The sequence below is a fragment of the Aquarana catesbeiana genome, linkage group LG07 (genome assembly GCF_042186555.1).
Source record: "Aquarana catesbeiana isolate 2022-GZ linkage group LG07, ASM4218655v1, whole genome shotgun sequence".
NCBI lineage: Eukaryota > Metazoa > Chordata > Amphibia > Anura > Ranidae > Aquarana > Aquarana catesbeiana.
The window spans coordinates 240,185,128-240,212,561 of record NC_133330.1 but is presented as its reverse complement, the minus strand read 5'-3'; the positions used below and the strand labels follow the sequence as shown (position 1 = coordinate 240,212,561).

At 44.5% G+C, this 27,434-nt stretch overlaps 1 protein-coding gene and 1 pseudogene across 1 annotated transcript in view; both read left to right on the top strand.

The window, feature by feature from the left end:
* BRDT (bromodomain testis associated) overlaps window positions 1-27,434 on the top strand; it is a 225,683-nt gene that overhangs the window by 73,354 nt on the left and 124,895 nt on the right. Inside the window, exon 6 of the mRNA XM_073593152.1 lies at window positions 23,046-23,411. Coding sequence (XP_073449253.1) covers window positions 23,046-23,411 — 366 coding nt within the window. The remainder of the gene's footprint in view (window positions 1-23,045; window positions 23,412-27,434) is intronic.
* On the top strand, window positions 13,251-13,366 carry LOC141104103 (5S ribosomal RNA; annotated as a pseudogene).

The window sequence follows — 27,434 nt, the reverse complement described above, 5'->3', positions numbered from 1 at the left end:
ATTGCAGGCAGGAGATACCCCAGGAAGCACTGGGAAACCAAAAGGCGAATCCAGCCATCAAGATTTAAAGCTAATGGAGCCACTGACTGATTTTAAATTTCAAAATATGTGTAGTACTGAGGAAAATTGTATATTGGAAACAAACGCAATATATATTCTGTCTCCCTTTTCACTGGATAACTAGTTATGCTTTCAGAAGCTTTCAGAAGCAACGTAACCTATATTTCTAGCTCTTATACACTTTATTATTGACTTGCCATATTCACTGTATTTCCAGTGTTATTTTGAATCACTTAGTGTCGTTTCAATACCGTTTTGCCCCGCAAGGGACGATCAGGTTCCTGATCACTGTTTATATATGTAAGATTTATAATTTATATATACACATAGCGCTACACTATTTATTATTTTTAACCCTTACCTGTGTCTAGAGGTGTGTTAGCTGCTTACTGTATATCATATATTTTTTTAGCACTTCCTGGCGCAGCGCTGTACTTATTTTCTTATTGATTCTTATACTAATATAGTTAAAGGCTTGTGGACACCTGACCATAATGCCTATATAAGCTTTTTAGACATCCCATTCCAAATCATAGGCATGTTGCCACTAACCCCGCCCCCCACCTGCTTTGTGGCTATAACAGTAGGGACCAGAGAGAGAAAACTGAGCAGCAGAGGATCGGCAGGGCTGGGGGACCAGAGCAGCAAAAACTAGCGATTTCACAGGTGCTGCGCAGCATGGGAGAAATATAGGGGGAGGTGAGCAGGGACCAGAGAGAGGAGGAACAGCAAAACAGAGGATCAGCAGAGCTGGGGGTTACTAATGAATGCAGGATCAGCAGAGCTAGGGGTTACTACTGTGTGGGGGATCAGCAGAACTAGGGGTTACTACTGTGTGGGGGATCAGCAGAACTAGGGGTTACTACTGTGTGGGGGATCAGCAGAGCTAGGGGTTACTACTGTGTGGGGGATCAGCAGAGCTAGGGGTTACTACTGTGTGGGGGATCAGCAGAGCTAGGGGTTACTACTGTGTGGGGGATCAGCAGAGCTAGGGGTTACTACTGTGTGGGGGATCAGCAGAGCTAGGGGTTACTACTGTGTGGGGGATCAGCAGAGCTAGGGGTTACTACTGTGTGGGGGATCAGCAGAGCTAGGGGTTACTACTGTGTGGGGGATCAGCAGAGCTAGGGGTTACTACGGTGTGGGGGATCAGCAGAGCTAGGGGTGACTACTGTGTGAGGGATCAGCAGAGCTGTGGGGGATCAGCAGAGCTAGGGGTGACTACTGTGTGGGGGATCAGCAGAGCTAGGGGTGACTACTGTGTGGGGGATCAGCAGAGCTAGGGGTTACTACTGTGTGGGGGATCAGCAGAGCTAGGGGTTACTACTGTGTGGGGGATCAGCAGAGCTAGGGGTTACTACTGTGTGGGGGATCAGCAGAGCTAGGGGTTACTACTGTGTGGGGAATCAGCAGAGCTAGGGGTGACTACTGTGTGGGGGATCAGCAGAGCTAGGGGTGACTACTGTGTGGGGGATCAGCAGAGCTAGGGGTTACTACTGTGTGGGAGATTAGAAGAGCTAGGGGTTACTACTGTGTGGGGGATCAGCAGAGCTAGGGGTTACTACTGTGTGGGGGATCAGAAGAGCTAGGGGTTACTACTGTGTGGGGGATCAGAAGTGCTAGGGGTTACTACTGTGTGGGAGATCAGAAGAGCTAGGGGTTACTACTGTGTGGGGGATCAGAAGAGCTAGGGGTTACTACTGTGTGGGGGATCAGAAGAGCTAGGGGTTACTACTGTGTGGGGGATCAGAAGAGCTAGGGGTTACTACTGTGTGGGGGATCAGAAGAGCTAGGGGTTACTACTGTGTGGGGGATCAGAAGTGCTAGGGGTTACTACTGTGTGGGGGATCAGAAGAGCTAGGGGTTACTACTGTGTGGGGGATCAGAAGTGCTAGGGGTTACTACTGTGTGGGGGATCAGAAGAGCTAGGGGTTACTACTCTGTGGGGGATCAGAAGAGCTAGGGGTTACTACTGTGTGGGGAATCAGCACAGCTAGGGGTTACCACTGAGTGGGGGCATCAGCAGAGCTGGGAGTACTACTACTAAGCAATAGAACAAGGATAATAATAAGCTTGGGGATCTGCTGACTGGGGGTACTACTAAGCTGGGGTTCTACTGGGCCCCTTTAAAAAAAAAAATAGAAAATCATCAAAGAGCATTTGCCAAGCTTCATTAAAGCTTCAAAAAAGCATCATTGGAGCATAATTGAAGCATCAAGAACAGCATGTTGAAGCAGTAGGCACTTTTAATGTGTGTTAAAGTCCAAGCAATTGTAAATGAGCCCTCTGCAAATACTTTGTCAAAGCTTGCTGTTCATACTGCCCTTATACGAGTTGAGGCCCATGTGAAACAGGCCTAAGGGTTTGTTCACACCAGAAGAAAGGCTGAATGCACTTCAGTGCAACACACTGTTTACTTGAAGCTACGTATGTGTGGACAAATAACCTGTTTGTTTATCTACAGGTATGTCTATTACATCAACAACTTCATCACACCCCATACATCTGGATTCTGAGACATATTGGTGTTAGGCAAGTATGTCCGTATGATTCATCTAAAGCAGCACTAGTAACGGCATGAAATCAGTCAGAAAGTGTATGTATTCCTTCCTCTGTTTTATAAAAATGTTTGTGAAGATCAGGGTGGCGACTGGGAAGTTATGCCTTGGAGCAGGCATTTTGGACTGAAAAAACCTTACTGTAAGAAGAGGACAGAGACCCCAGAGCAGCACAGCACCAGAGAAGAAGAATAAAGACTGCATCTGGCTACGTCCATAGTGTATCCTGAGCACGTTGCATATCCTAAGTGATGTGCGTAGTCTGCTGCCTCTTTTTTCCTCCTCTGGCGGGTTACCTAGCTTACAAGCCTACTGTCCCTCCCTGAACGCCGGCATCCTCTTAGTGCCAGCATCTCTATCGAGGGTCACATCCCCCAAAAGTGAAGGTCTACAAGTCTCAGCATGAACCCCTGAGATCTAAGGATATGACCTCCTCTTCCCTTTTCTAACCCTCCAAGGGTGTCATCTGTCGTCCCGCACCAGCTCAGCTGCCATAGTCTGTCCTGCGTCTCTGCCTGGCTCCCTCATGACAATCCAACAGGTTCCATCCAGGGCCTCATCTTAGACTCTCAAATCCACCGTCCTCCCCTTTCTGAGCAGAGGCTGGAACTGAGCACTAGGAGGAGGAGGTGGGTGGAGCTGAGCATTAGGAGGAGGAAGTTGCATCTTCCTCTGCTCTGAATGCTGGGGGCCATCTCTGCATTATGTGATGCCACTGGTTGCTAGACACCAGTTGGTCCTAGCAACCCAGTAGGCAGTGGCGGCCAGCAGTGGAACCAGCGGAATCTGCTCTCAGCTGGGACTAGTATTGTAAGTGAATCGGCAGCCTTTTAGATCATCAGAGACCCCTTGGGCAATAGCCACCCTGCCCCCCTGTCCGGTCTGCCCCTGACATGTGGCCCCGGCCCCCTGGGCAAATGCCCGGTTTGCCTTATGGCCAGTCCGGGCCTGCCTGGGAGGCAAACTCCAACCTACTGGCCCTTTTCGTTGTAGGAGCAGATTTATTCAGATTAAAGGGTGTGTTGTGGTACGACAGGTATTGGTGGACGTGGTACGAGGTGGGTTTTCACAAAGAAAGTGGTTTATTTTATTTATTTTTTTACATCTTCAAGTTTCCTTCTTTTGAGGCTTTGTGTTCCATCAAAAGACCTCACAGCTGCAAAAGAAGTTGCTGCAAAACCTCTGCTGCCAGATGCTGTAAACCCAGGTCTAGACCTGGAGTAGGTAGCTACTGTATATAATGCCCAGTAGGGCTGCAACTAATTATTATTTTCATAATCGATTTAGTTGGCCGATTGTTTTGATTAGTCACATAACAACCTTAAAAAAAGTGTGGTGTATAATTTAGTTAATATGTAAAGTTTAAAATAAAAGGCAATTTCTTCTTAAATATCTATATGCAGTGGTAAATCTAAATAACCAGCTATATGGTTAGGGAGCAAAATCTCTAATCCACTTTTTTTTTTTTTTTTTTTATTTATTTAAAAGAGAAGTAAGGTTTTTTTTTTCTTTAATCGTACATCACAGGACACACAGCCATAGTAATTACAATGTGGGTTGGGTTATAGTCCACCTTCAGGTGCTGGACACTGGCGCACCCTAAACAGGAAGTTGCCTCCCTATATAACCCCTCCCACTACTGGGAGTATCTCAGTTTTTAAGGTGTTGGTCACGAGTGAAGATGTGCTGTGCTGAACTCCTCTAGAGCAATCCTTGCTGGGGCTAGCCATGTAGCTGGATCCATTCAAAGTGTCTTTTTGGACGAATTGAATGGTACCCGGGCCTTGTGTCCAAAGAAACAAAAAGTTTTGCCTGTAATCGCTTCTCTTTTTAGAGAGCTGGACCCCGGGATCCAGTACTTTTGGTATTAAGGCCATAAAGTTTTACTGGCGGTGGTGCTATTACAGGTCCAGGATTGTAGGTTTCCCTGAGGGTCCCCAGCTCCTGAAGGTTTGTTAACGGAACCCACCGTGAAGGGTGAAGATTGGGTCTGTTGATTTTACCACAGAAAACCCTGTAGCGGGAAAGGTAAGTGGAGTTTTCTAAGAAATGTTTTAATTTTCTTATGAATGTCTCCTTTAATTTAGTGAATGTTGTCATGTCTGTGTCACCACTGGGGGCTGTATAGAGCACATACCTTCCTCAGAGTTCACATTGTGTTCGGTCAGCAGCAGACATCCGGTAAGTCTGGGGGGGGTTTCCTCCCCACCAGACGCCCCCCATCTGTGCTGTTTTCTCCCCCTTTTTCCCCTTAATGTCTTTCAGGACAGCACTTGAGAGAGTGACTCCTCCCCTTGCTAATAGGAAACCCCTCTTCTACCAAATTTTAAAAGGAGGCTCCTTTCCACACATTGCCAGTTTTTGTTTCCTCTGGAGGGAACACTTCGTAGGGAAGTCAGGGCTCTTAGGTGCTGTCCTGAAAGCCCAGGTTTCCTGCTCCACCAATGTTTTTTTACATACCTCATGAGAGCTGTTCCTCCCATTCCACAGCTATTGTCAGGTGCTGCTGGCTGGGCTTCTTCTCCCTCTCCATTTGGGCTCAGGGTGAATCAGGACTACTGTGAGCGTCACTCCTAGGCGGCAGCAAGGCACAGGCGGTTACGTTCTTTTAGTTTTTTTCCTCGGTTCCCCGCCTGTTGTCTATGACGCCGCCGCTATCTTGGGGATGGCATGCTGTGCTCCATCCGCCGGAAGTGAGGCATCCAGAGGGGGTGGCGCTCACGGAGCAGGCATACGGTGTCAATTCCGCCGGAAATTGCAGGGGGAGAGGGGAGGAAAGGGGCTGGTGCTTATTTGGAGGTTTTGGTCCAGCGCAGTGGCGCTATTGGAGTCTGGAACCGGCGTCCAGCCACACACAGCAACACAGCACACCTCGATGGAATCGATGGCGGCAGCAAGTGGGACAGGCACCAGCAAGGCCCAGGTAAGGGGCAGTTGTATACTGTCCTCCATTTACTGTGGGGTCTCTCTCTTGCTCCCCCCCCCCCCCCCCCCCGCCCCCCCCCCCCGGTGGCAGGGGCCTGTCTGGGCACATGAGGCGGCTTTGGTTCTCACTGTGCACCTGTGGTGAGCCTTCTTGTAAAAAGGACAGGTTGTCTCACTGGGATGGTTTCTTTTTTCCTTGTTTTGTCTCACGGCAGGCCAAGAGCTCTGATCCAGTGGCAAAAAGGAAATGCCCTTCATGTAAGGCAAAACTACCTGAAGGATGGAAGAAGACTTTATGTCAAACCTGTATTGATTCACTAGTTAGAGAAGCTTCTTCCGCTTGCAGCGATTTGATTGCATCTGTTAAGAAAGAACTTGATGCGACTATTCAATCATTTCGCTCTTCTCTAGCAAACCCATCCCTGAGTCAGCCAACTACCTCACAGTCCTCTCAGGGCTCACTATTCGTCCCGACGGTGGAGATTGAGGCATCTCTTACCCAAGATGGACATTCCCCCTCCCAGTCTAGAGAAGAATCGGAGGAGGAGGAGGGAGAAAATTTAACTTCGAAATATAAGTTGTCTTTAGAACAGGTAGATGTTAAAAGCAATCTATACCACACTGGGTCTGGAAGAGGAAAGAAAGGAGTTATCTCTGCATGACAAAATGTATGCAGGGCTCAGCGAACAAAATCACAAGTTCCCGGTACACTTATGCCCCGTACATACGGTCAGACATTGATCGGACATTCCGACAACAAAATCCATGGATTTTTTCCGACGGATGTTGGCTCAAACTTGTCTTGCATACACACGGTCGCATAAAGTTGTCGGAAAATCCGATCGTTCTGAACGTGGTGACGTAAAACACGTACGTCGGGTCTATAAACAGGGCAGTAGCCAATAGCTTTCGTCTCTTTATTTATTCTGAGCATGCGTGGCACTTTGTGCGTCGGATTTGTGTACACACGATCGGAATTTCCGACAATGGATTTTGTTGTCGGAAAATTTTATAGCCTGCTCTCAAACTTTGTGTGTCGGAAATTCCGATGGAAAATGTGTGATGGAGCCCACACACGGTCGGATTTTCCGACAACAAGGTCCTATCACACATTTTCCATCGGAAAATCCAACCGTGTGTACAGGGCATTCGTTTTTTTCTGAGGCTATTAAAGAGTGGATGGAGCCGGAGAGAAAACCTTTGTTTCCTAAAGCCTGAAAAAGGCGTTTTCCTTTTGATGAGGACCCAGCAGCGGTTTGGAACAAAAGTCCCAAACTAGTTACCGCTTTCTCCCAAGTCTCGAGATCAACAGATTTGGCATTCGAGGACATGGGGGTATTAAGAGATCCCATGGATAGGAGGATGGATCAGCTACTTAAAAAGGGCTTGGCAATCCGTCATGGGAAATCTTAAACCTGCTATGGCGACTACTGTCGTCTCCAGGAAATGGAGTTTTGGTTGAATCAACTTAAGGCCCATATTTCGGCAGACTCGCCAAAACAAGAAATTTTGGATTCCTTCTCGACCCCGTCAGCCGCTGTAGCCTTCATTTCTGATGCCTCAGCAGAATCAATCAAAATGACAGCAAGATCTGCAGCCTTAGCTAACTCGGCCAGAAGGGCTCTGTGGTTGAAAACTTGGCCGGGGTATGCGGTATTCAAAAATAAGCTGTGTGGGATACCTTTGCGGGGGGACTTGCTTTTTGGTCCTGACTTAGATGCAGTTCTAGATGGGACAGCTGATAAAAAGAAGTCTTTCCCTATCAAAAAGAAAAAACAGCCAGTTAAGCGTTTTTTTTTTCGTTCCCAAAGGGCTGAAGAACTAAGTACCAAACCCCAGGAAAAAAGAAAAAATTGGGCGTTGCAGAAGGGAAAAGGAAAGGGAAATGGCCTTTTCCATCCTCCTGTGGCCTCCGGTAAAACACAATGACTTGTACTTATCGTGGGGGGGAAGGCTTCAAGGGTTCCTCCCACTTTGGGCCAGCGTGACAAAAAGTCAAAATATTTTGGACATGCTGTCCCAAGGCTACATAATAGAGTTTTCGGATCGCCCTCCAAAAAGATACTTTGTGACAAACCTACCAAGGGATCTAACAAAGGCCCTGGCTATGAAGAACCTTTTAAAGGATCTGAGGCACCAGAGGGTACCAGTATCTCCAGAGGAACAGGGTCAGGGATTCTATTCACACATATTTCTGATAAGAAAACAATCCGGAAACTTCTGTCTAATTCTCGATCTGAGGGATGCTTAACTTCATATTCCTGTAGCACCTCCGTCCCAGAAATTCCTGAGGTTTGCGGTGAATATGGGCAAAGATTATACATCTTCAGTTCAGGGCCCTTCCCTTCGGTCTGTCGTCAGCTCCGCATATTTTTACGAAAATAATGGCGGAAGCCCTTGCCCCCCTTCGACTCGAGGGGATTGTGGTAATCCCATATCTAGACGACCTCCTCTTCTTTGCCCCATCCAGGGAACAGTTGCAGGGGGATCTGGACAGAGCCCGCAGTCATATGGAGTTGCTAGGGTAGATAGTGAATGTTCAAAAATCGAATTTCATTCCAGCTCAGCAAGTACTTTTTCTGGGATACTTGATACATTTGGTAGAACAAAAGATTTTTCTCCCAGAAGAGAAAAAGATCAAGGACCAGAGGGTAGTAACGACACTTCAAACGAATCAGCAGATTTCAGTACGTAAGGTTATGTCGGCTTTGGGAACATTAACCTCTTCTATGCTAGCCATCCAATGGGCAAGGCTGCATTTCAGGCCTCTCCAGAGGTTACTTCTGAGAACATGGAACCGCAGGACAGAGAGTCTAGATACGAAAATAAAGATCCCCACCAGAGTCAAATGTTCACTTTGGTGGTGGAAAAGTCATGTAGTACTACAAAGAGGTCTTTGGTCCTTTTCCTACCGAAAAAGTGGTCATAACAAACGCCAGTTTGCGGGGATGGGGGGCCCACATGGGTCAGGATTTCGCACAGGGAACATGGTCCCAGGCCGAGGTCGAAAAATCCTCAAATTGGAGAGAACTAAAAGCGGTCGCCCTAGCATTAGCTGTCTTCTCTCCAAACCTCCTAGGTTGCCATATCCAGATTTTGTCAGACAATGCCACTACCGTAGCCTACCTGAACAAACAGGGAGGCACAAGAAGCAGAGCTCTTCGCTTGCTGTCAGTAGAGATTCTGGAGTGAGCGGAAAACCACTTACTATCTCTATCCGCAGTCCATCTCCAGGGCACGTTAAACGAAGTAGTGGATTATCTGAGCTGACAGAAGGTTCAGGAAGCAGAGTGGAGCCTGAATGCAGAGGTGTTTGCACTGATCACCAGAATTTGGGGCCTTCCACAAGTAGACCTGTTTGCTTCAAGGCATAACACGCAGCTCCCACAATTTTTCTCCCTTCAGAGAGACAACATCTCTCAGGGGATAGACACTCTGGCACATCCGTTGAATTTTCGCCTGGGGTATGCTTTTCCTCCTTTCCAGTTGATTCCACTGGTGTTGAGGAAAATACAAAAAGAGAGAGTATCAGTAATCTTGATTACTCCATTTTGGCCAAAGAGAGCTTGGTTTTCCACAGTTCTACAGTTGGCAATCAAACCATGTTGGCATCGTTCATGTTCCGCTCAGTCAGGATTTGTTGATTCGGGGCCAGTACATCATCTAGATGTAGCCAGGTTAAAGCTCACTGCCTGGTATCTGAAGAGCAATTGTTGAGAAGCAAAGGCTTTTAAAAAAAAAAACGGTTAATGACCACGTTACTTTCCAGTAGGAAAAAGGTAACTAGAGCTATTTACGCCAAGGTATTGAAAGTCTGTTTCTTTCTGTCATTCAGAACATAGGGATGTTTAAGACCTATAGTCTCAGTAATGGAGTTTTTGCAAAAAGGTGCAGACAAAGGTCTTGCAGTCAGCACTCTTAAAGTGCAAGTGGCCGCATTAGGAGTTTATCTGGAGAGATCCTCATCTTCAGAAACTCTGATCATGAGATTTGTCAAGGCACTTTCCAGGTCCCGACCTGTCCCGGTGAAGCATTTTCCAAATTGGGATCTCTCGGTGGTTCTGCAAGCTCTTGCAAAAGAACCATTTGAGCCATTACAGATCATAACTCTAAAGAACTTAACTTTGAAAACTATTTTTCTTGTCGCGATTACTTCCGCAAGAAGGATTAGTGAACTGCACGCCCTATCAGTAAAAGAGCCCCTTTTGTCAATTTTTTCAGATAGGATGGTCCTTAAAGTAGATCCGGTGGCAAGTTTTCGTAACCGGTCTCAGGAGATTATTCTCCCAAGCTTTTGTTCTAACCCTTCGGGGAAAAAGGAAGAGCAGTTTCACAACTTAGACATGAGACGTACCCCATTACATTATTTGGAAGTAACTGGAGGTTTTAGATCTTCAGATTCGTTATTCGTTCTTTTTTCTGGAAACAAAAAAGGCCACCAAGCATCAAAGAAATCATTGGCTAGATAGCTTAAGACAGCTATTTCTGTAGCCTATTCTCAGATGGGTCTATCTTCTCCCGCTGGGAATTAGGGCTCATTCAACAAGGGCCCAGGCCACTACATAGGCAGAAAGAGCTGGTGCCACCCCAGATCAAATTTGTAAGGCGGCTACGTGGTCAAGTTACTCAACGTTTGTCTGTCATTACAGACTGGATCTCCTGTCAGCAGGGGATCAGGCTTTTGGCAGAAAAGTTCTGCAGGCTGTGGTCCCTCCTTAGGGGGGGTAAGTCTCTATTATCCTCTCAAGTGCTGTCCTGAAAGACGTTAAGGGAAAATTCAAGTTAGACTTACCAGTAACTTTTTTCCAAGAGTCTTTCAGGACAGCAGCATCCCGCCCTATTGTATTTTTATATATATACTGTGACGACCATATCTCGATTATGTGTTCCAGTTCGGGGCTGGAGGTTCTCTACTACTACTGGCAATGTGTGGAAAGGAGCCTCCTTTTAAAATTTGGTGGAAGAGGTGTTTCCTATTGGCAAGGGGAGGAGTCACTCTCTCAAGTGCTGTCCTGAAAGACTCTTGGAAAACAAGTTACTGGTAAGTCTAACTTGAACTTTTAAAAAAGAGAGGAGGGGGGCAGTAGGCTACCGAAGGGGGCGGGGCATAGCACAGTGTTGGCATCCTCCAATGTCCAGCACGGGAGAGTGTGTTTTTTAAAAGCACCATTGTTACTGCTGCAAGCTGCGGAGGGACACAAGAGCAAGAAGGGCATGAAAGAGGTTTGGTGACACAGGCATTCCTTTTGACATATTTACTATTGCATCAGGCTGAGCATTAATAGCAGCGGCAGTGGCTGACTATTGCTCAAGCAATGGATACAGTTTCTTCTGGTAGTACCTCTGCTTTGTGCATTGGGCTATGTTCAGAAGGGGGGGTTGAAACACCCCCCAAAAAGGAGCTAAAAGGGTCTCCCTCAAGCTCTGGAATGCCTACTCTACAAATGGCATCCTCCCGTGAGAAGGGGTGGCTGGTCAGAGTGAGCATCGGGGCCATGAAATGTTTGCAACTGTTTTCAACACTGCAGCCCCTGTTCATTTTACTCTTTTTCCTCAGCCATGGTAGGTTTTAAAAAAAAAAACTTTAATCGCATCCCAGTGTGGTCAAGATGCAACAGGTTCTCTTCCATTTTCCTAGGACCCTCAGACTGAGGAACTAGGGGCAGGTGAAGAATAATTCCCCTGGGACCGTGGTGAAGGCTGATGACTCCTCTCCTGAGGTGTCAAATGCGGGAGAGTCAGCTTTCACAATCTGTAAGAGTGATGGTACAATTTCTTTCTGAATGATCCGCTCCACATTTATGTACCGTTAACTGAGTGGGTTCGCTAAAGCCTCCTCAAAGCTGTGCATGCTTTTTCCTGTCTATTTGTTGGAAAAGTTTTTTGTATCTGGAGAATCACCCAGATAAGCATTATTTTCCTTTCTAAAAAGTTTTCACACTTTATCCTATGGTAGAGAAAATGCACTAAGTAGGGTATACCAGCAATTAACGCTACTATATCCTTTGTGAGTAAGTTTGACTTGTCCGGCAGACAATACTCAAATACTTAGGGATCCAACGGTTAAAAGGTTGGAATTCCTATTAGAAAAAAAAAAAACACTTTTTTCTCTGGCAGGTTGATTGCTCGGCCTGCGCTGACAGGAATTGGTTAATCGTTGAGAGACCAGTTTAAACAGGTGTTCAAGATTATCCCACTCAGCAGGTCCAGGAGGCAGATTTATGTTTGCAATAGTTGCTATGACAGATTCTATCCTTTAGGCCAGTGGTCTTCAACCCTGTCCTCGGGGCCCACTAACAGGCCAGGTTTGCAAGATAACTGAAATACATCACAGGTGATATCATTTGCTGCTCAGTGATTTCAGTATTGTAGTCTGCATCTCCCCAAGGTAATACTTAAAACCTGGCCTGTTAGTGGGCCCTGAGGACAGGGTTGATGACCACTGCTTCAGGCCTTGCGCCCTTCGCTAAGCGTCATGCAAAAAGCTCCTGGCTAGTCTTCCTTTTTGCAGTGAAACCTCTATCTGGGGATATTTTGGATAATTATATCCAAATAACTTCTAGTAAAAAGATACCTCTTTTGCCATTTTAAGTGAAGGAGTAAATGTATTTATATTTCAAAGCTCCTTCTTCTGTGCCAGGGGGATCAGCCTCCAGGCAGTCACGACAGCTTCCGCTGTCAGGTTCAATGGGTAATCTTCAGGGTTAACCTCAGGGACAAAAGAGGTCTTGGGGGAGGAAGCCTACAAGATACTTTAGCCTCCTTATGAGGAGATGCCCCCACTTGCTCAATAGGGAGAATTCTTCTGCAGTTCTCAGGGATCTGGCAGGAGTGTCAAGACGAATGGGGGACTTCCTCAATAGTGCCAAGGTACAAACTGGAGTTCCAAGAATTTCCATCTCCTCATTTTCTCAGATCATGCGTTTCTAAGGATCCAGAGAAAAAAAATCTTTCTCTCAAGCATTGGATCATCTTTTGGCAAAAAGTGTTCATGATGGCCCCCCATATAAGAGCAGAGGTTGGGGTTTAGTTAAATCCAAATGGACATTCTGGATTTCAAAAATCTAAAATAAAGTTCCTGAATATAATCTCTTTTTTGCATGAAGTCAGTCCAATCTGTTATCTCCATCCTACAAGGAGGATAACCTTTCCATTTCCCCGCTCACCAGTAATATCTACTTTCAAAGTGGAAAATCTTAATTTTCAGTGTGTAGCTCTGCTTTCCGATCTAGCTGCTGCACCTCGAGTACAAGGGTTCTGGCTCCTCTTCTAGCCAGATTGAGGGCCCAAGGTACAACGATTATGGTTTACCTAGTCAATCTGTTCTTGATAGAACAGTCTGTAGCCTGCTTAGACCAAAATATGGTCCCCACATTCAACTACCTGGAATATCTAGGTCGGATTCTCAACCTAGGAGGAATCTTCTTTAAAACCATGAAGAAAATACTTGGGTCTGATCATAGGTACACCCAGAAAAGGGTATTCGTACCCCAGGCAAAGATCAGCGCCATAAAGGAACTGATTTAGGTAGTCAAAGCAAGATGATTTTCTCTTATTCACCTTTGTATGAGATTGTTGGGGAAGATGGTGGCTTCATTCGAGGCAGTTCCTTATGCTCAGTTTCATTCTAGACTGCTGCAAAACAGTATCCTATGAGCCTGAAACAAAAGGTTCAAGCTCTACATTCCCAATGTGTCTGACTCCAAAACCTACGGCCACATCGCCCTGATAGCGCCCAATCTCTGATCTTGGAGGCTAAGCAGGGTCGGGCCTGGTTAGTACCTGGATGAAAGACCACCTGGAAATTCCTGGTGCTGTAGGCTGGGTGCGCCGGAGCCTCAGTTTATGGTTAACATCCAAAATTCTGCAAAGGGGAAAATCCTTCCTTCAGTTACCTGGGAAATAGTAACAACATATGCCAACCTTCTTTTTTTTTTTTTTTTTTTTTTAGGTTGGGGGACAGTCCTGAAAGAGGCAGCTGTCCAAGAGAAGTGGCCCAGATCAGAAATGGCCTTGCCCATTAACATTTTAGAAATTCAAGCAGAGCACTTGGTCCTGAGGGCCTGAAAGTTCAGTTTAAGTCAGTATTGTCCTGCCAGGATTCAATCTGTCTATGCCACAGCAATGGCCTATATTAATCACCAAGGGGGCACAAGATGTTGTGCTGCCCAGAGAAAGGTCAATCTTATCCTATCTTGGGCAGAAAACAATGCACTTTGCCGATCAGCAGTCCTCATTCTAGGAATAGAAAATTGGCAGGCGGACTACTTGAGTCACCAGCAGTTGTTCCCGGGAGAATGGTTCCTCAGCCCTATCCTGTCAATAGGTCAAGGATGGAGGATCCCAGACATAGATCTGTTTGCGTCCAGATTCAACAAAGAATTTGACGACTTTGTGTCAAGAACAAAGGAGCCGCTACCATGCGGAACAGATGCCTTGCTATTCCCGTGGAATCAGTTCTCACTGATTTGTGCATTCCCTCCTATTCTGTCTGTGTCCGCGACTTCTTCACAGGATCAAGCAGGAAGGGAAGTCGTTGATACTTGTGACCCACAGTGGGGTCCAGGAAATCTTGGTATGCAGAGATCATAGAGATGGCAGTAGGGGACCCATGGACCCTACCTTCACGGCCAGACCTTCTCTCGCAAGGCCCGGAGTTCCATCCTACTTTACAAACGCTAAATTTAACGATTTTGCTATTGAGAACCACACTCTGAAGAAGCGTGGGCTGTCAGGTTCGGTAGATTTCTACCTTGGTTAATGCAAGGGAGCCGGCCTCCATGATTATATATTATGGAGTCTGGGAAACCTATGTCTCCTGGTGTGAAACCAGGAGCTGCGCCCCAGGAAATAAGTCAAGGTAGAGTCCTTGACTTTTCTGCAGATGGGGTGAGAAATAAAGCTGGCCTTAAGTGCTTTCTAAGGACAGGTCTCGGCCTTATCGGTATTATTTCAATGACCATTTGCTTTGCATTCTTTGGTTCATAACTTTATTCAGGGGGTAACACAGCTTATTCTCCGGTTAGGTAACCCCTGAACCCTTGGGACTTGAATTTAGTTTTGTCGGCATTACAAAACGACATTCCTTTTGTTCTTTTTTTGACAAGGAAACTATTTTTTCTGGGAACCATATCTGCTGCAAGAAGGGTATCAGTAATGGCTGCTCTTTCTTGTACAGAGCCATATTTTTATTGTTCACAAGGATAAGGTAGTATTGCGTCCTCATCCTAACTTTTTACCAAAGGTAGTATCAGGTTTTTATCTAAGCCAGGATATTGTTCTACCTTTATTTTTCCAGAACCCTGTTCTTTGGAAGAAAAATCACTACATTCTCTTGATGTGGTGAGAGCAGTCAATGTCTACTTAAGTGATTGCTCAGATTTGGAAAACGGATGTCTTGTTCGTGTTGCCTGAAGGTCCTAAAAGGACAGGCAGCATCGAAATCTACTATTTCTAAATGGATTCGACAAGTAATCGTTCAAGCTTATGGTTTAAAGAGGTAGTTCTACCCTCTCAAATCAAAACGCACTCCTCTAGAGCTGTTAGTGCCTCGTGGGCAGTGCATCACCAAGGCTCCATGGCTCAATACTGCAAGGCCGCAACTTGGTCTTCAATCTATACATTTACCAGATTCTGTCTGGTGAATGTAAAAAGACATGAGGATGTCGCCTTTGGGCCCAGTGTACTACAGGCAGCAGTACAAATCCTCTGATCTCATGGTGCCCTACTTGGTTGTGTCTCCCTCCCCTCAGTTGGCATTGCTCTGGGACATCCCACATAGTAATTACTATGGCTCTGTGCCCCGTGATGTACGATTAAAGAAAATAGGATTTTTATAACAGCTTGCCTGTAAAATCCTTTTTCTTTTGAAGTACATCACGGGACACAGAGGTCCCGCCCCTCTTTCTAGTATACACTTGTATTGCTTTGCTACAAAACTGAGATACTCCCAGTAGTGGGAGGGGTTATATAGGGAGGTAACTTCCTGTTTTTAGGGTGTGGCAGTGTCCAGTACCTGAAGGTGGACTATAACCCACATAGTAATTACTATGACTCTGTGTCCCGTGATGTACTTCAAAAGAAAAGGATTTTACAGGTAAGCTGTTATAAAAATCCTATTTTTTTTTTTTTTGTTTTCCCCTTTTATACTTGCCTAGGTGGATGCAGCATGGGACCGATGCTGCATCTGTCCCCTGGCGTCACTGCACTGAGAACCGAGCGATCAAACATCGCTGATGGCTCGGTTCTCACAGATCCACGAGAGGAGAGCTGCTGACTGTCAGCAGCTCTCCTCTCTGCTCCTCCAAGCTCACTGGAGCGCTGAGCTGTGGAGGGGCAGGGAGTGGCCATCTCAGTCTCTCAGCGGCTCGCTGAGACTGGCATCAGTCCAGGCACCTGGCGGAGCCAGACTTTATTTTGTCGTGATGACGCGGTGCTTGGACTGATTCCAGTGATGTCAACAGAGCGGACTTCAGACAAATTGCACTTCTGTGACCCATAGGAGAAGCCCAGTCAAACAAGCTCAGGCTGGACTTCTCCTTTTAAAGAAAAAAAAAAAAATTAAAGACCGTTTTGCCGATTTTCAGACAGAACTGTCATATATGTATGTATGTATGACAGACTCCCTTGTCCTAGGCAGGTGGCTTGATGAAAGCTACCTGCGCCTGCTGTCACTTATGCTGACCATACAAAATGTCTGCCTTCAAAAAAAAAAAATACAGACCACCCACCGTCGTTCTAAGTCAGCACTTTGAAGAGAAATATCATTGTTACGGCAGCAGCTAGCTGCTATAACCCCGGTATCCTCTTCAGCGGACGGTCCGCTTTAAGATAAAAGTGGTCTCTGCGGCGGATTCGCTGCAAGATCACTTTTATCGATGGCGGGAGAGGGCCCCCCCCCCGCGCTCTCTGGTGCCCTCCACCGCTTACTGGAGGCGGTCGGATCCTGTGTCCTCTGTGGTATGGAGCTGAGTGAGGGGAAGATGGCCCCCACTTGGATCCATACCAATGTAGGGCGGAAGCGATGTCAAAACGTCACTTCCGCTCATAGCTCTTAAAGCAACATTGTGTTTCTTTATTTTATTTTTTTTGTTTTTTTTTTTTTATCTGCGTTTCAGTGTAAATATGAGATCTGAGGTCTTTTTGACCCCAGATCTCATATTTAAGAGGTCCTGTCATGCTTTTTTCTATTACAAGGGGATGTTTACATTCCTTGTAATAGAAATAAAAGTTACACCATTTTTTTTCTTTTTAAAAGAACAGTGTAAAAGGTAAAATAAATAAGAAAAAAAATGTAAAATTTTTGAAACGTGCCCCATCCCGCCGAGCTCACGTGCAGAAGCGAACGCATACTTGATTAGCGCCCGCATATGAAAACTGTGTTCAAACCACACGTGAGGTATCACCGTGATCGTTAGAGCGAGAGCAATAATTCTAGCCATAGACTTCCTCTGTAACTCAAAACATGCAACCTGTAGAATTTTTTTTAAGCTTCGCATACGGACATTTTTAAAGGTAAAAGCTTGTTGCCATTCCACGAGCGTATGTTGGGTATCAATTTACTCGGCGTTTCCAAAAACAAGTGCGCTTGTAAAACCGATGCGCAAATACGGTGTGACAAAAAAATATTCCAACGACCGCCATTTTATTCTCTAAGGTGTTAGAAAAAAATATATATAATGTTTGGGGGTTCTAAGTAATTTTCTAGCAAAAAAAAAAATGATTTTAACTTGTAAACCACAAGTTTGAAAAAAAAGGCCCGGTCCTTAAGTGGTCAAGATTTTCTAATGGTTAGTGGGGTCAAATCGACCGTTTTCAACCACAAGGATGGGAAAATTGAAAATTCGAAGGAGCAGAATAGAAAACTTCTTGATCAAAGGAATTTTCTGACAGTGTACGTGGTTTTTGTTCAGAAATTACATTAGTTTTAAAACTGAATGCTAAAAGCAAGAGAAATTTTCAAACATTCTTTCATTCAACGAATGTACAAAGTTTTTTTTTGTAATGAATATTCTCGCCTGAAAACTGATGTATGGTCAGCATAAGGCTTGGTTCACACCTATGCAGTTTGCTTTTGATCTGTTTCTGCAGTGCTTTTTGCTGTGCGTTTTTGCACATGTGATTTTGCTGCGATTTGCAATTGTACGCAAATTGTGGCAACTATGCACTGCATGCTTGTCTGCAGCTTCTCCACTGAAGTCTATGGAACCAAAAAAAGCACTGTTTTTTGTCTTTTTTTTTTTTTTTTTTTTTTTTTAAGATATTTTTATTGCATTTTTTTTTTTTTTAACATACAGACAGATGTACAAATAAAAACAAGCTCCAAACATAAAATACAAAATGCTCCTATGTCATCTTAAAACAGAAGGAAATTGTGCATCATATATTTACTATGGTATTCAGAGTGGATAGCATCTAACTCGACATTAAGTTTTGTATAGACGAGTATCACAGACATGGATAGTACTATCATGGAAAAAGTCATTCACTTTGTGAGGCAAACTACCTTAAATAATACCCCACTATGGCAGTGTAGGTGAAAGGGTTAGTGGGCTAGCCAGCCATCTGTCTCAGATCTTGTGAAATGTTTTTTTCTATTTCGGATATCAAAGGTTAGCTAATACAGTATTAGAGATTTGTTAACTAGTTTTAACCAGAGACCTCTAGTAGGGGTCGCAGTACCCTTCCGGGTCAGTAAGATGACATTCTTTGCGTAAAAATAGAGGATATGAAGCAGTCTTTTGGCCTGGGAGGGAGCAGCGAGGTCACCAAAGATGCCCAAGAGACAGTTCTTGGGATTAAGTATATTGGGGAGACCCAGTGCTGAGGAGAGAGAGGCTCCTATGTTCACCCAGAAGTTCTGTACTATAGGACAAGTCCAGAAGCAGTCAGGAAGGAAGTCAGCTGTGTCCACATTTTCGAAAGCATTCGGCCGAGGGGGATATGCCCATTTTTTTCATTTTAACTGGAGAAAGGTGTGATTGGTGAAAGACCTTAAGTTGAATTATCCTTTCTCTGGAAGAGATAACCGAGGTCTTAAAGGTGTCACAGAATTCAGACCGGTCTTCTTCTGTGATAGGGATGTCTAAGGAGTCCCATTTCTGTTGTGTTGCCCTGAACCTGGGATTAGTTTGTCACTAGGGCTGAGTAATAAGTAGATCTAAGTTTTGTCTGGTCCGGAGCTCTTAGGAGTTTTTCCAGGTCGGGGGTCTCAAGGGGACTAGCTAGAGAGCCAAACTGAGCTTGTGCAGCATGTCTGAGTTCGTAGTAATAGAATAGATAGGTACGTGGCAGATCGAAGTCCATTCTCATGTGGGGGAAGGATTTGAAGCCCTGAGGAGTGTATATATGGCATAAGTATTTAATCCCCTTGGATGTCCATCTCTTAGGGTCAGGTAGGGAGTTTAGTTCCTTAAGCGTAGGGTTATACCAGAGTGGGCTATTGGGAGAGGCCAGCCAAGAGTCAGAGGTACGTTTTGACTATCACTGTATTAAACATAGAGAGAGAGGTACGTATGATAGACGTTCCAGGTCTCGGAGTGTATCTGCGGTATATTATGTTATGTAGTGTTTAAAACGAGGAAACTATGGTTCTTTCAGAAGTTGTACGCGCATTATTCAAGTCAGGGTGTAGCCAGTCATGGATATTAACTAATTGAGATGCCTGGTAGTAGAGGTAAAAGCAAGGGAAAACCAATCCTGCCAGGTAGGAAGGGAGGCGAAGTGTCTCTAGTGCAACTCTAGGGGGTCATCCATTCCAAAGGAAGGTAGTACACATAATCTATGCTCTTAAAAATAGATTTAGGGTTTTTGCAAGGCGAGTTAGACATGACATACAGCAATTTAGGTAGATATATCAGTTTAAGGACATTGGCTCGCCCCCTAAGGTCTAAGGCTAAGTCCTTCCACTGTCTGGTCTGAGTCTGCAATTCGAGTAGTAGGGGGGCTAAATTATTGGTTATATAGAGGGATAATGGCAGTTGAATTATAACTCCTAGGTACCTGACTGAGGTGGCTATTTGCAGTCTGGAGTCCGGTTTGCTCTCCAAGGTAAGAGCTTGATCTAGGGGAAAAAGGATTGACTTGTCCCAATTCACTCGGAACCCGGAGAAGTTGCCAAATGTATTGATGACAGCTAACAGATTGGTAAGGGAGTCATGGGGGTTGGCTAGGTAGACTATTGTATCATCTGCATAAAGAGCTATCCGTTCTATGTCATTTATGGGGAGACCTCTAATTAGCAGGGAGCTACGGATCCGAATCGCAAGGGGTTCCATGGCCAAGGCGAACAGGAGGGGTGATAACGGGCAGCCCTGCCTGGTGCCTCTAGTAATAGGGAAAGTCTCAGTAACTTGTGATTTAATTTGTATACGGGCCAGTGGCAGGGTATGCAGGAGCCGTATCCAGGCTATCAGTCGGGGGCCGAATCCATATAGCTGTAGGACTTAAAACAGGTATGGCCATTCTACGCTGTCAAAAGCCTTTCAGGTGTCAAGGGACGCAATAACCCGAGTGGGTGGACAGTCATGTGGGTAGATCAGGTTATGAAATCTGCAAATGTTCATTTTGGTCGAACGACCTAGTATAAAGCCCCTTTGGTCACTCCCTACCAACTTCGCAACCACTTTATTCAGACGGTTGGCCAGCACTTTACGCAGAATTTTGACATCTACGTTGATGAGAGATATCGGCCGATAGACGCATTTAAGAGGATTAAAACAATTAAAGTATTAAAACAAAAAAACAATTAAAGTATTAAAGCCTCTCTCATTAAGGAAGGGAGTACTCCTTCTTTCAAGGCCTCATTATATGTTTTAAGTAGGATAGGGCTAAGGAGGTGTTGAAAGTGCGTATACCATTCAGCTGGAAAACCGTCTAAGCCTGGTGTCTTGCGAATTGGCAGTTGTGAAATCGCAAGGGAGAGCTCCTCCACAGAGAGAGATTCATCTAGCTGCTCGCGGTCTTGGTCTTTCAGTTGGGGGAGGTTAAATAGTCATCAAGTTGTGTCTCTGAGTATTGAGCTCTAGAGGTATAGAGATCATGGTAAAAGTTTAGGAAGGTGTTTGTTATATCTTGAGGTACATCACTGATGTGGTCCTTGGAGACAGAAATCCTGGGGATTGAGACGGGGACGGTCAGGTCTGGTGAAATATGCGAGTAGGCGACCCGCTTCGTTACCATGTTCAAACGTCTTCTTAGTGACATAGAGCATGCGTTTTCTAGTGAGATCTTGCAAGCAAAGTTCATATTCCCTACGACATTGCAGCCATGGAGTTAATGTAGCTGTACCGGGGTTTGGGGCGTAGGTTGCCTCTGCCACTAGTAATGCATTTTCTAATTCCTCAGTATGTTGTTGGGCATTTTTGCGTAGGATGCCAGTGATACACATGAAGGTTCCCCTTAACACTGCCTTGGAGGCTTCCCAGGTCCAGTGGAACCCTGGTTCACCCGTCAGTAGTCAGTGAGGCCCTTCTGGCATTCACTCTGTACGATCTCATCCTCCAGCCAGTGAGAGTTCAGTCTCCAGACCCAAGGGCCTGCTCTTGCCAGGAGGAGGTGGTCCACAGACATAGGGGCGTGATCAGAGATCCCTCGAGGTAAATACGAGACCGATTGGACAAGAGGGAGTACCTCTGCTGGGGCAAATGCCAGGTCTATGCGAGACATGGTATGGAAGGAGTCAGAGTGACAGGAATACTGTCGGTCATCTGGATGCTTCCATCGCCATAGTTCAGGGAGGTCCTGGGTCCAGTCAACAAATGAGGGGTAGGATCTGCCCCCTCCCTGCAAGTGGTCCACAGTAGGATCAAGTACAGCGTTAAAGTCGCCTATAAACAGTAGGGGACCAGGGGAACTGGACAATCGTAGGAGGGATATGTGGGAAAGAATTTCTGGGGAGAACGGAGGAGGAACGTATACGTTCACCAATGTAAAAACTTTGGAGACTATACAAAGGGTAATTATAATAAAACATCCTGCAGGGTCCATTTTTGCTAGTATTATTTCTGCTGGGAGGGACTTCGCTAGCAAGATTGAAACCCCCCGGGAGTAGGTGGTGTAGGTGGCATGATATTGGGTAGCCAGCCAGGGACGTTTAAGGGTCCGTAATGTATTATCAGTAAGGTGGGTCTCCTGTAGACAGATGATATGAGGCTTATGTTTTTTTTTAAATAGAACACTAGGGACCGCTTGTGAGGTGAGTTCAGACCCCTGACATTTCACGAATTTAATTTTAGCACATCAGCCATATATGGTCTTATCTAACATAATATCATTAGGAGAGTAATCAAACATTACAGCATACCACATATGACATAGCATATAGTATCACCCATAGTTGGGATACAATAGCAGTAGAAAAAAGGTGTCCATAGGATCATGTAAAACAGCAAAAAACCTGAGACCAGTCATTCTTATTATCCCTAACTTGAGATGAGACTGGCGTGTCGAAATCCCCCCTCCCCGCTCTACTAACCCAAACACAGTGAGCATTGGTTCCAGAAACAAAAAAGAATCCCTCTCAGCAACAGTCATGAGAGAGATTAGGAAAACCTGTGACCTACCGGTATGGGGGAGGTAGCAGTTTCATGGAAGCTCTCAAGTAAGGTGCAGGTGTCCATCTTGCAGAATATAGCATAGTTCTGTATACTGGTAAAAGTTTACTTCAAATGTAATTGTAATGCCTTATATTACCTCCAGTCTATCGGCCTCTACTTTTTCTGGGTTCAGATGTTGATCTTCCCTGCATAGAGTCTTTTGTAAAGTGATTTTTTTTTTTTTTTTTTTTTCAACAAACATGTTATACTTGCCTGCTCTGTGTTTTGCACAGAGCAGCTCTGATTCTCCTCTTCTGGGGTTCCCCAACGCTTCTGGGTCCTCCTGCCTTCAGAGTACCCCACTAGCAAGCTGCAAATTCTAGTATAGAGTGCCCCTATAGCAAGGTAAAAAAAAACTTCTGCCTTTTTAGACTCCCTCACTTCCTATCCAGGACTACATGTCCCATGAGGCATTGCTCAGGCACTTACCGACTTATGTATGGACGATGTACTGGGGCTGTATGTGTGCTGCACTGTATTTCCTGATATGTAAACAAATAATGCATTCTATATGCAGGCCAACTAATCGATTATGAAAATAGTTGACAACCTTTTTCATCGATTAGTTGTCGATTAATCGATTAGATGTTTCGGCCCTAATGCCCAGCGTGTGTCTCTGGCTGCAGATCCCATTCAGATTGCCAAATATCACCCACCCAACAATGGCCTAGGAAAAAATGCCCTCCATCCCTGTCCTCCCCTAGTGAAGAGACATTCATTCATCTTGAACATGGTAGCCTCAAGTAAGTGTTTTCTAGCAACCAGTGGTGTGTGTGTGTGTGTGTGTGTGTTTGAAACACTTTCTATATGTTAAACATATATGTAAACTTCACTGATAATATCTCATTTTGTGCCCTTGTATGTGCTTTTGGGTTGGGGAAAATGGTTAATGTTCTTTTATTCCTAGGTTAACAAGGGCATTAAAAGGAAAGCAGATACCACTACACCTGCTGTATCAGTCATTGCAAAGAGCTGTGAGTCTTCTCCCACTATTCATAAACCAAAGCAGATCGATATACCCCCAAGAACAGAGGACACAATTGCAGACACTTCCAGCAAAGATCTTCCAGATTCTCCACAACAAGTTGAAACCATCAAGTTGACTCAATCAAGCGAACAGCTGAAACACTGCAATAGCATTTTAAATGAATTAATGTCGAAAAAGCATGCAAGCTATGCTTGGCCTCTCTACAAGCCTGCTGATTCTTCAGGGCTGTCCTTTCCGGGAACAGGTGACCTTGTGGCCTGTCCCATGGATTTGACAACTATCAGAGTAAGTTCATCATGAAAATTCACTATTGTCATTTAAATATTGGGGAGTGCTTAACCACTTGACAACTGGGCACTTAAACCCCCCTCATGACAATACCAATTTTCAGCTTTCAGTGCTCAGACTTTGAATGACAATTACTCAGTCATATAATACTGTACCCAAATGAATTTTTGGTCAGTTTTTTCATACAAATAGAGCTTTCTTTTTGTGGTATTTGATCACCTCCTGAGTTTATTTTTTGCGCTATAAATGAAGAAAGACTGAACATTTTGAAAAAAAATGCTTTTTTTCTTAGTTTCTGTGATTAAAATTTTGCAAATGTATTAATTTTTCTTCATAAATTTTGGCCACAATTTATACTGCTACATATCTTTGGTAAAAATAACCCAAATTAGTGGATATTATTTGGTCTGTGTGAAAGTTATAGAGTCTACAAGTTGTGGTGCAAATCATAAAAAATTGATCACTCCTGATGTACTGGTGGCCTATCATTTCTTGCGACCCGCACAAGCCAGGAAAGTACAAATATCCCCCAAATGACCCCTTTTTTGAAAGTAGACATTATAAGATATTTAGTAAGATGCATGGTGAGGTTTTTGACGTCATTTATTCCCACAATTTCCAAAATTTATTTTTTTTCCCTACAAAATTGTCATTGTAATAGGTTATTTCTCTCACATGGCATGTGTATACCACAAATGATGCCCCAAAATACATTCTGCTACTCCTCCTAAGTATGGCGATACCACATGTGTGGGACTTTTTTTTTTCACAGCCTAGCCACATAGAGAGGCCCAACATGCAGGGAGCACCATCAAAACATCAAGTGTTCTAGGAGCATAAATGACACATCTAACTTGTTGACTACCTATTACACTTTTGAAGGCCCTGGAGCACCAGGATAATGCAAACGCCCACAAAATGACCCCATTTTGGAAAGCTAAACCCCAACATATAATCTATGAGCCATAATGAGTCTTTTGAATGGTTCATTTTTTTCCAGAAGTTTTTTGAAAATGTGGGGAAAAAAAATAAACGCTTTTTTTTTTTTTTTTTTTTTTTTACACAAAGTTGTCCATTTATAAGCTATTTCCAACACATGGCATGTAAATAGCAAAAATTACACCCCAAAATACATTCTGCTACTCCTCCTGAGTATGGCGATGTCACACGTGTGAGACTTTTACACAGCCTGGTCACATACAAGGAACACTGTCAGGTGTTCTAGGGACACATAGCATGCACATACCAAGAATTACACCCCAAAATACATTCTGCTGAGCAAAGAGTAAACAAAATATTACCTGTGGTTTTAGTAGCGCAGTTGTCCACAGGAGGATAGCACTGGTCCAGGCAGCAGGCAGGGACTTGGTCAGCAAAAGCGAACGCAATTGTCCAGGCAACAGGCAGGAATACTGTCCATAGTCAGTACAGGCAGCAGGCAGGGATACTGTCCATATACAGTCCAGGGTCAGTGCAGGCAAGGATTGTAAGCAGTGCCAAAATATTGGTCCTGGTAGTAGGCAGGAACATGGTCCATGTGGTGTGGTCAGTTCATGCAACAGGCAGAGGCATGATGGCATAGGTCCTACAGGCAGCAGGCAGAAGTAGGGCCTCGTTCAGGACAGAATGGGGACAGGGGTAGAGGCTTCTCCCACCCAAATCTCTTTGAAGCCTCCGAGTCTCCAGACCCTAATCTAGGAATGAGAAAACAAAAAAAATTGTTTTCTTCATCCAGAAAAACAATTCTGGAGCCCCTCACAGATGTGAGACCCCTGTGTTATGAATCCCACTAGTCCAGTAGCAGGGTACAAGATCAGTCCAAGAGGCAGGCAAAAGGCATGGTCAAACAGTCCAGGGTCAGTTCCAGACCAGGCAAAGGTATGTACAGAATCAGTAGGCAGAATTGTGGTCAAATAACAAGCCAGGGTCAGTTACAGAGCAAGTAGAGGAATAAGGGGTGTGAAGGTAAATGGCAGGAAGTGAGAGTTATGTTTACCATACTTCACTAATAATTTTGTGAAGTATGGTAGCGGGTGAAACAGTCAACTATGCAGAGGCCTGGTTGGGAAGAACATTGGGGACAATGGTGTCTCTTCTCACTCCTCTTTTTGTGCACACCCGGCATTTTTTTCTGAGGTTTTTGTCCTGTTGGTCTGGGAGGAATTTTTTTGGGAAAGTGGCGTTCGGAGAGTCTGTTAATCTCATTGGATCAAATGATTTCTGGTGGGCCATTCAGGAATACAAGGGCAGTGGTGATTTCCTCCTGGTAGCCAAGGAAGGATTTGTGGCTTTCAGTGGATTTGTGATAGATAACGTAGCTGTTGTATACGGCCAAATTAAACAACTTAAAACTTTTTTTTTTATACCAGTGGTATGTTCGTCTTGTGGCAAGGTAGGGTTTGAGCATTTGGTCGTTGAAGTCGATGCCCCCATGAACATATTGTATTTGTGGATACATGTTGGTTTTTGGATTTGGCCATTCCTCCTGGTGATCTCAATGAATGTATTGTTGTGGATCAATGAAAGCATGTAGACATCCCTTCTGTCCCTCCACTTCACAGCCAGAATCTCCTCATTCCATAAACTTGCCGTCTCCCCTCTTCTTAGCTTCTTGTTGACGAGGCTTTGAGGAAAGCCCTTCCAGTTCCTCCTTACGGTGCCACATGCTGGAGTGTTCTTTCTGTGAAGGTTGCGGAACAGGGGCAAACTAGTATAAAAGTTGTCCACAAACAAATGGGAGCCTTTCTCCAGGAGTGGGTTTATGAGTTCCCAAACGACTTTCCCGCTTGATCCGATGTAGTCTGGGCAATTAGGGGGATGTAGCTGAGTGTCCTTCCCTTCGTATACCATGAAGGCATAGGTATACCCTGTGGCTCGGTCGCACAATTTATAAAGCTTCACCCCATAGCGGGCCCTTTTGGTGGGAATAAATTGTTTTATGCCTAGCCTGCCAGAAAATTTGACAAGGGACTCATCCACGCATATGTGTTGGTTGATAGCAAATGATGAAAAAAACACTAAAAAATTCAAAAGAACAAGTTTAGGGTTATGGTGTTATGGTTTCCCGTTAGTTTTTCCCATTAGGGTTAGGGGGTTAAGGTTAGGGTTTTCCCCTTGAACAAGATAGGGTTAGGGTTTCTGGTTAGGGTTTCCCATTAGGGGGTTATGGTTAGGGTCAGAGTTTTTCCCTTGAACAACACGTTAGGGTTTCCGGTTAGGGTTAGGGGTTAGGATTAGGGTTAGGGGGTTATGGTTAGGTTTAGGGTTTTCCCCTTGAACAAGTTAGGGTTTCCCATTAAGGTTAGGGTTTTCCCCCTTGAAGAACAAGTTAGGGTTAGGGTCAATTAAAAATATTAAAAAAATTTGAAATTAAAATTTGCATAAAAAAGACAAAATAAATTAAAAAATGAAATTACACATGCAGCTTTAAAAAAAAAAAAAAAAATTAAACAAAATTCTAATAATTGCAATTTAAAAATTAAATATATTTAAAAAATTGCAATTAAATTTTGCAAGACAAAATTAAAAAAAAATGAAATTACATATACAGCTATAAAAAAAATAAACAAAAAAATATACTAATCAATTGCAATTTAAAAATTAAATATATTAAATGTGCATTTTTTTTTCCTCACACATGCTCATTATGGGATCCATAGTAAATGCACCGAAATTGAGGTAGATACAAGTACGCTGCTGCTCTCTCAGCTGCTGCTACTCACTCTGGCCTCACAGAATGGCTGAAATAGTTGAATAATACTGTTTTTTGGGCTTTGGGAGGGTCCTATGATATCTTAAATAAACGCTCCTAGACGCAAAACATGGCAAAATGGGCATTTTTAATCGCCGGTTTGAAGCTGTCAAAAAATTTGTTAAGAGCAGGTTGCCTCTGCATCCGTACCCCTGTACATTAAGCCTTAAAGAGAAGTTCTGCCTTTTGTAATCCTCTCCTCTCCATTAATATTTGGGGTGGGGAGAGCTGGTAGTGGGTACCTATGTTTGGCAAGTACCTGCTTCCGC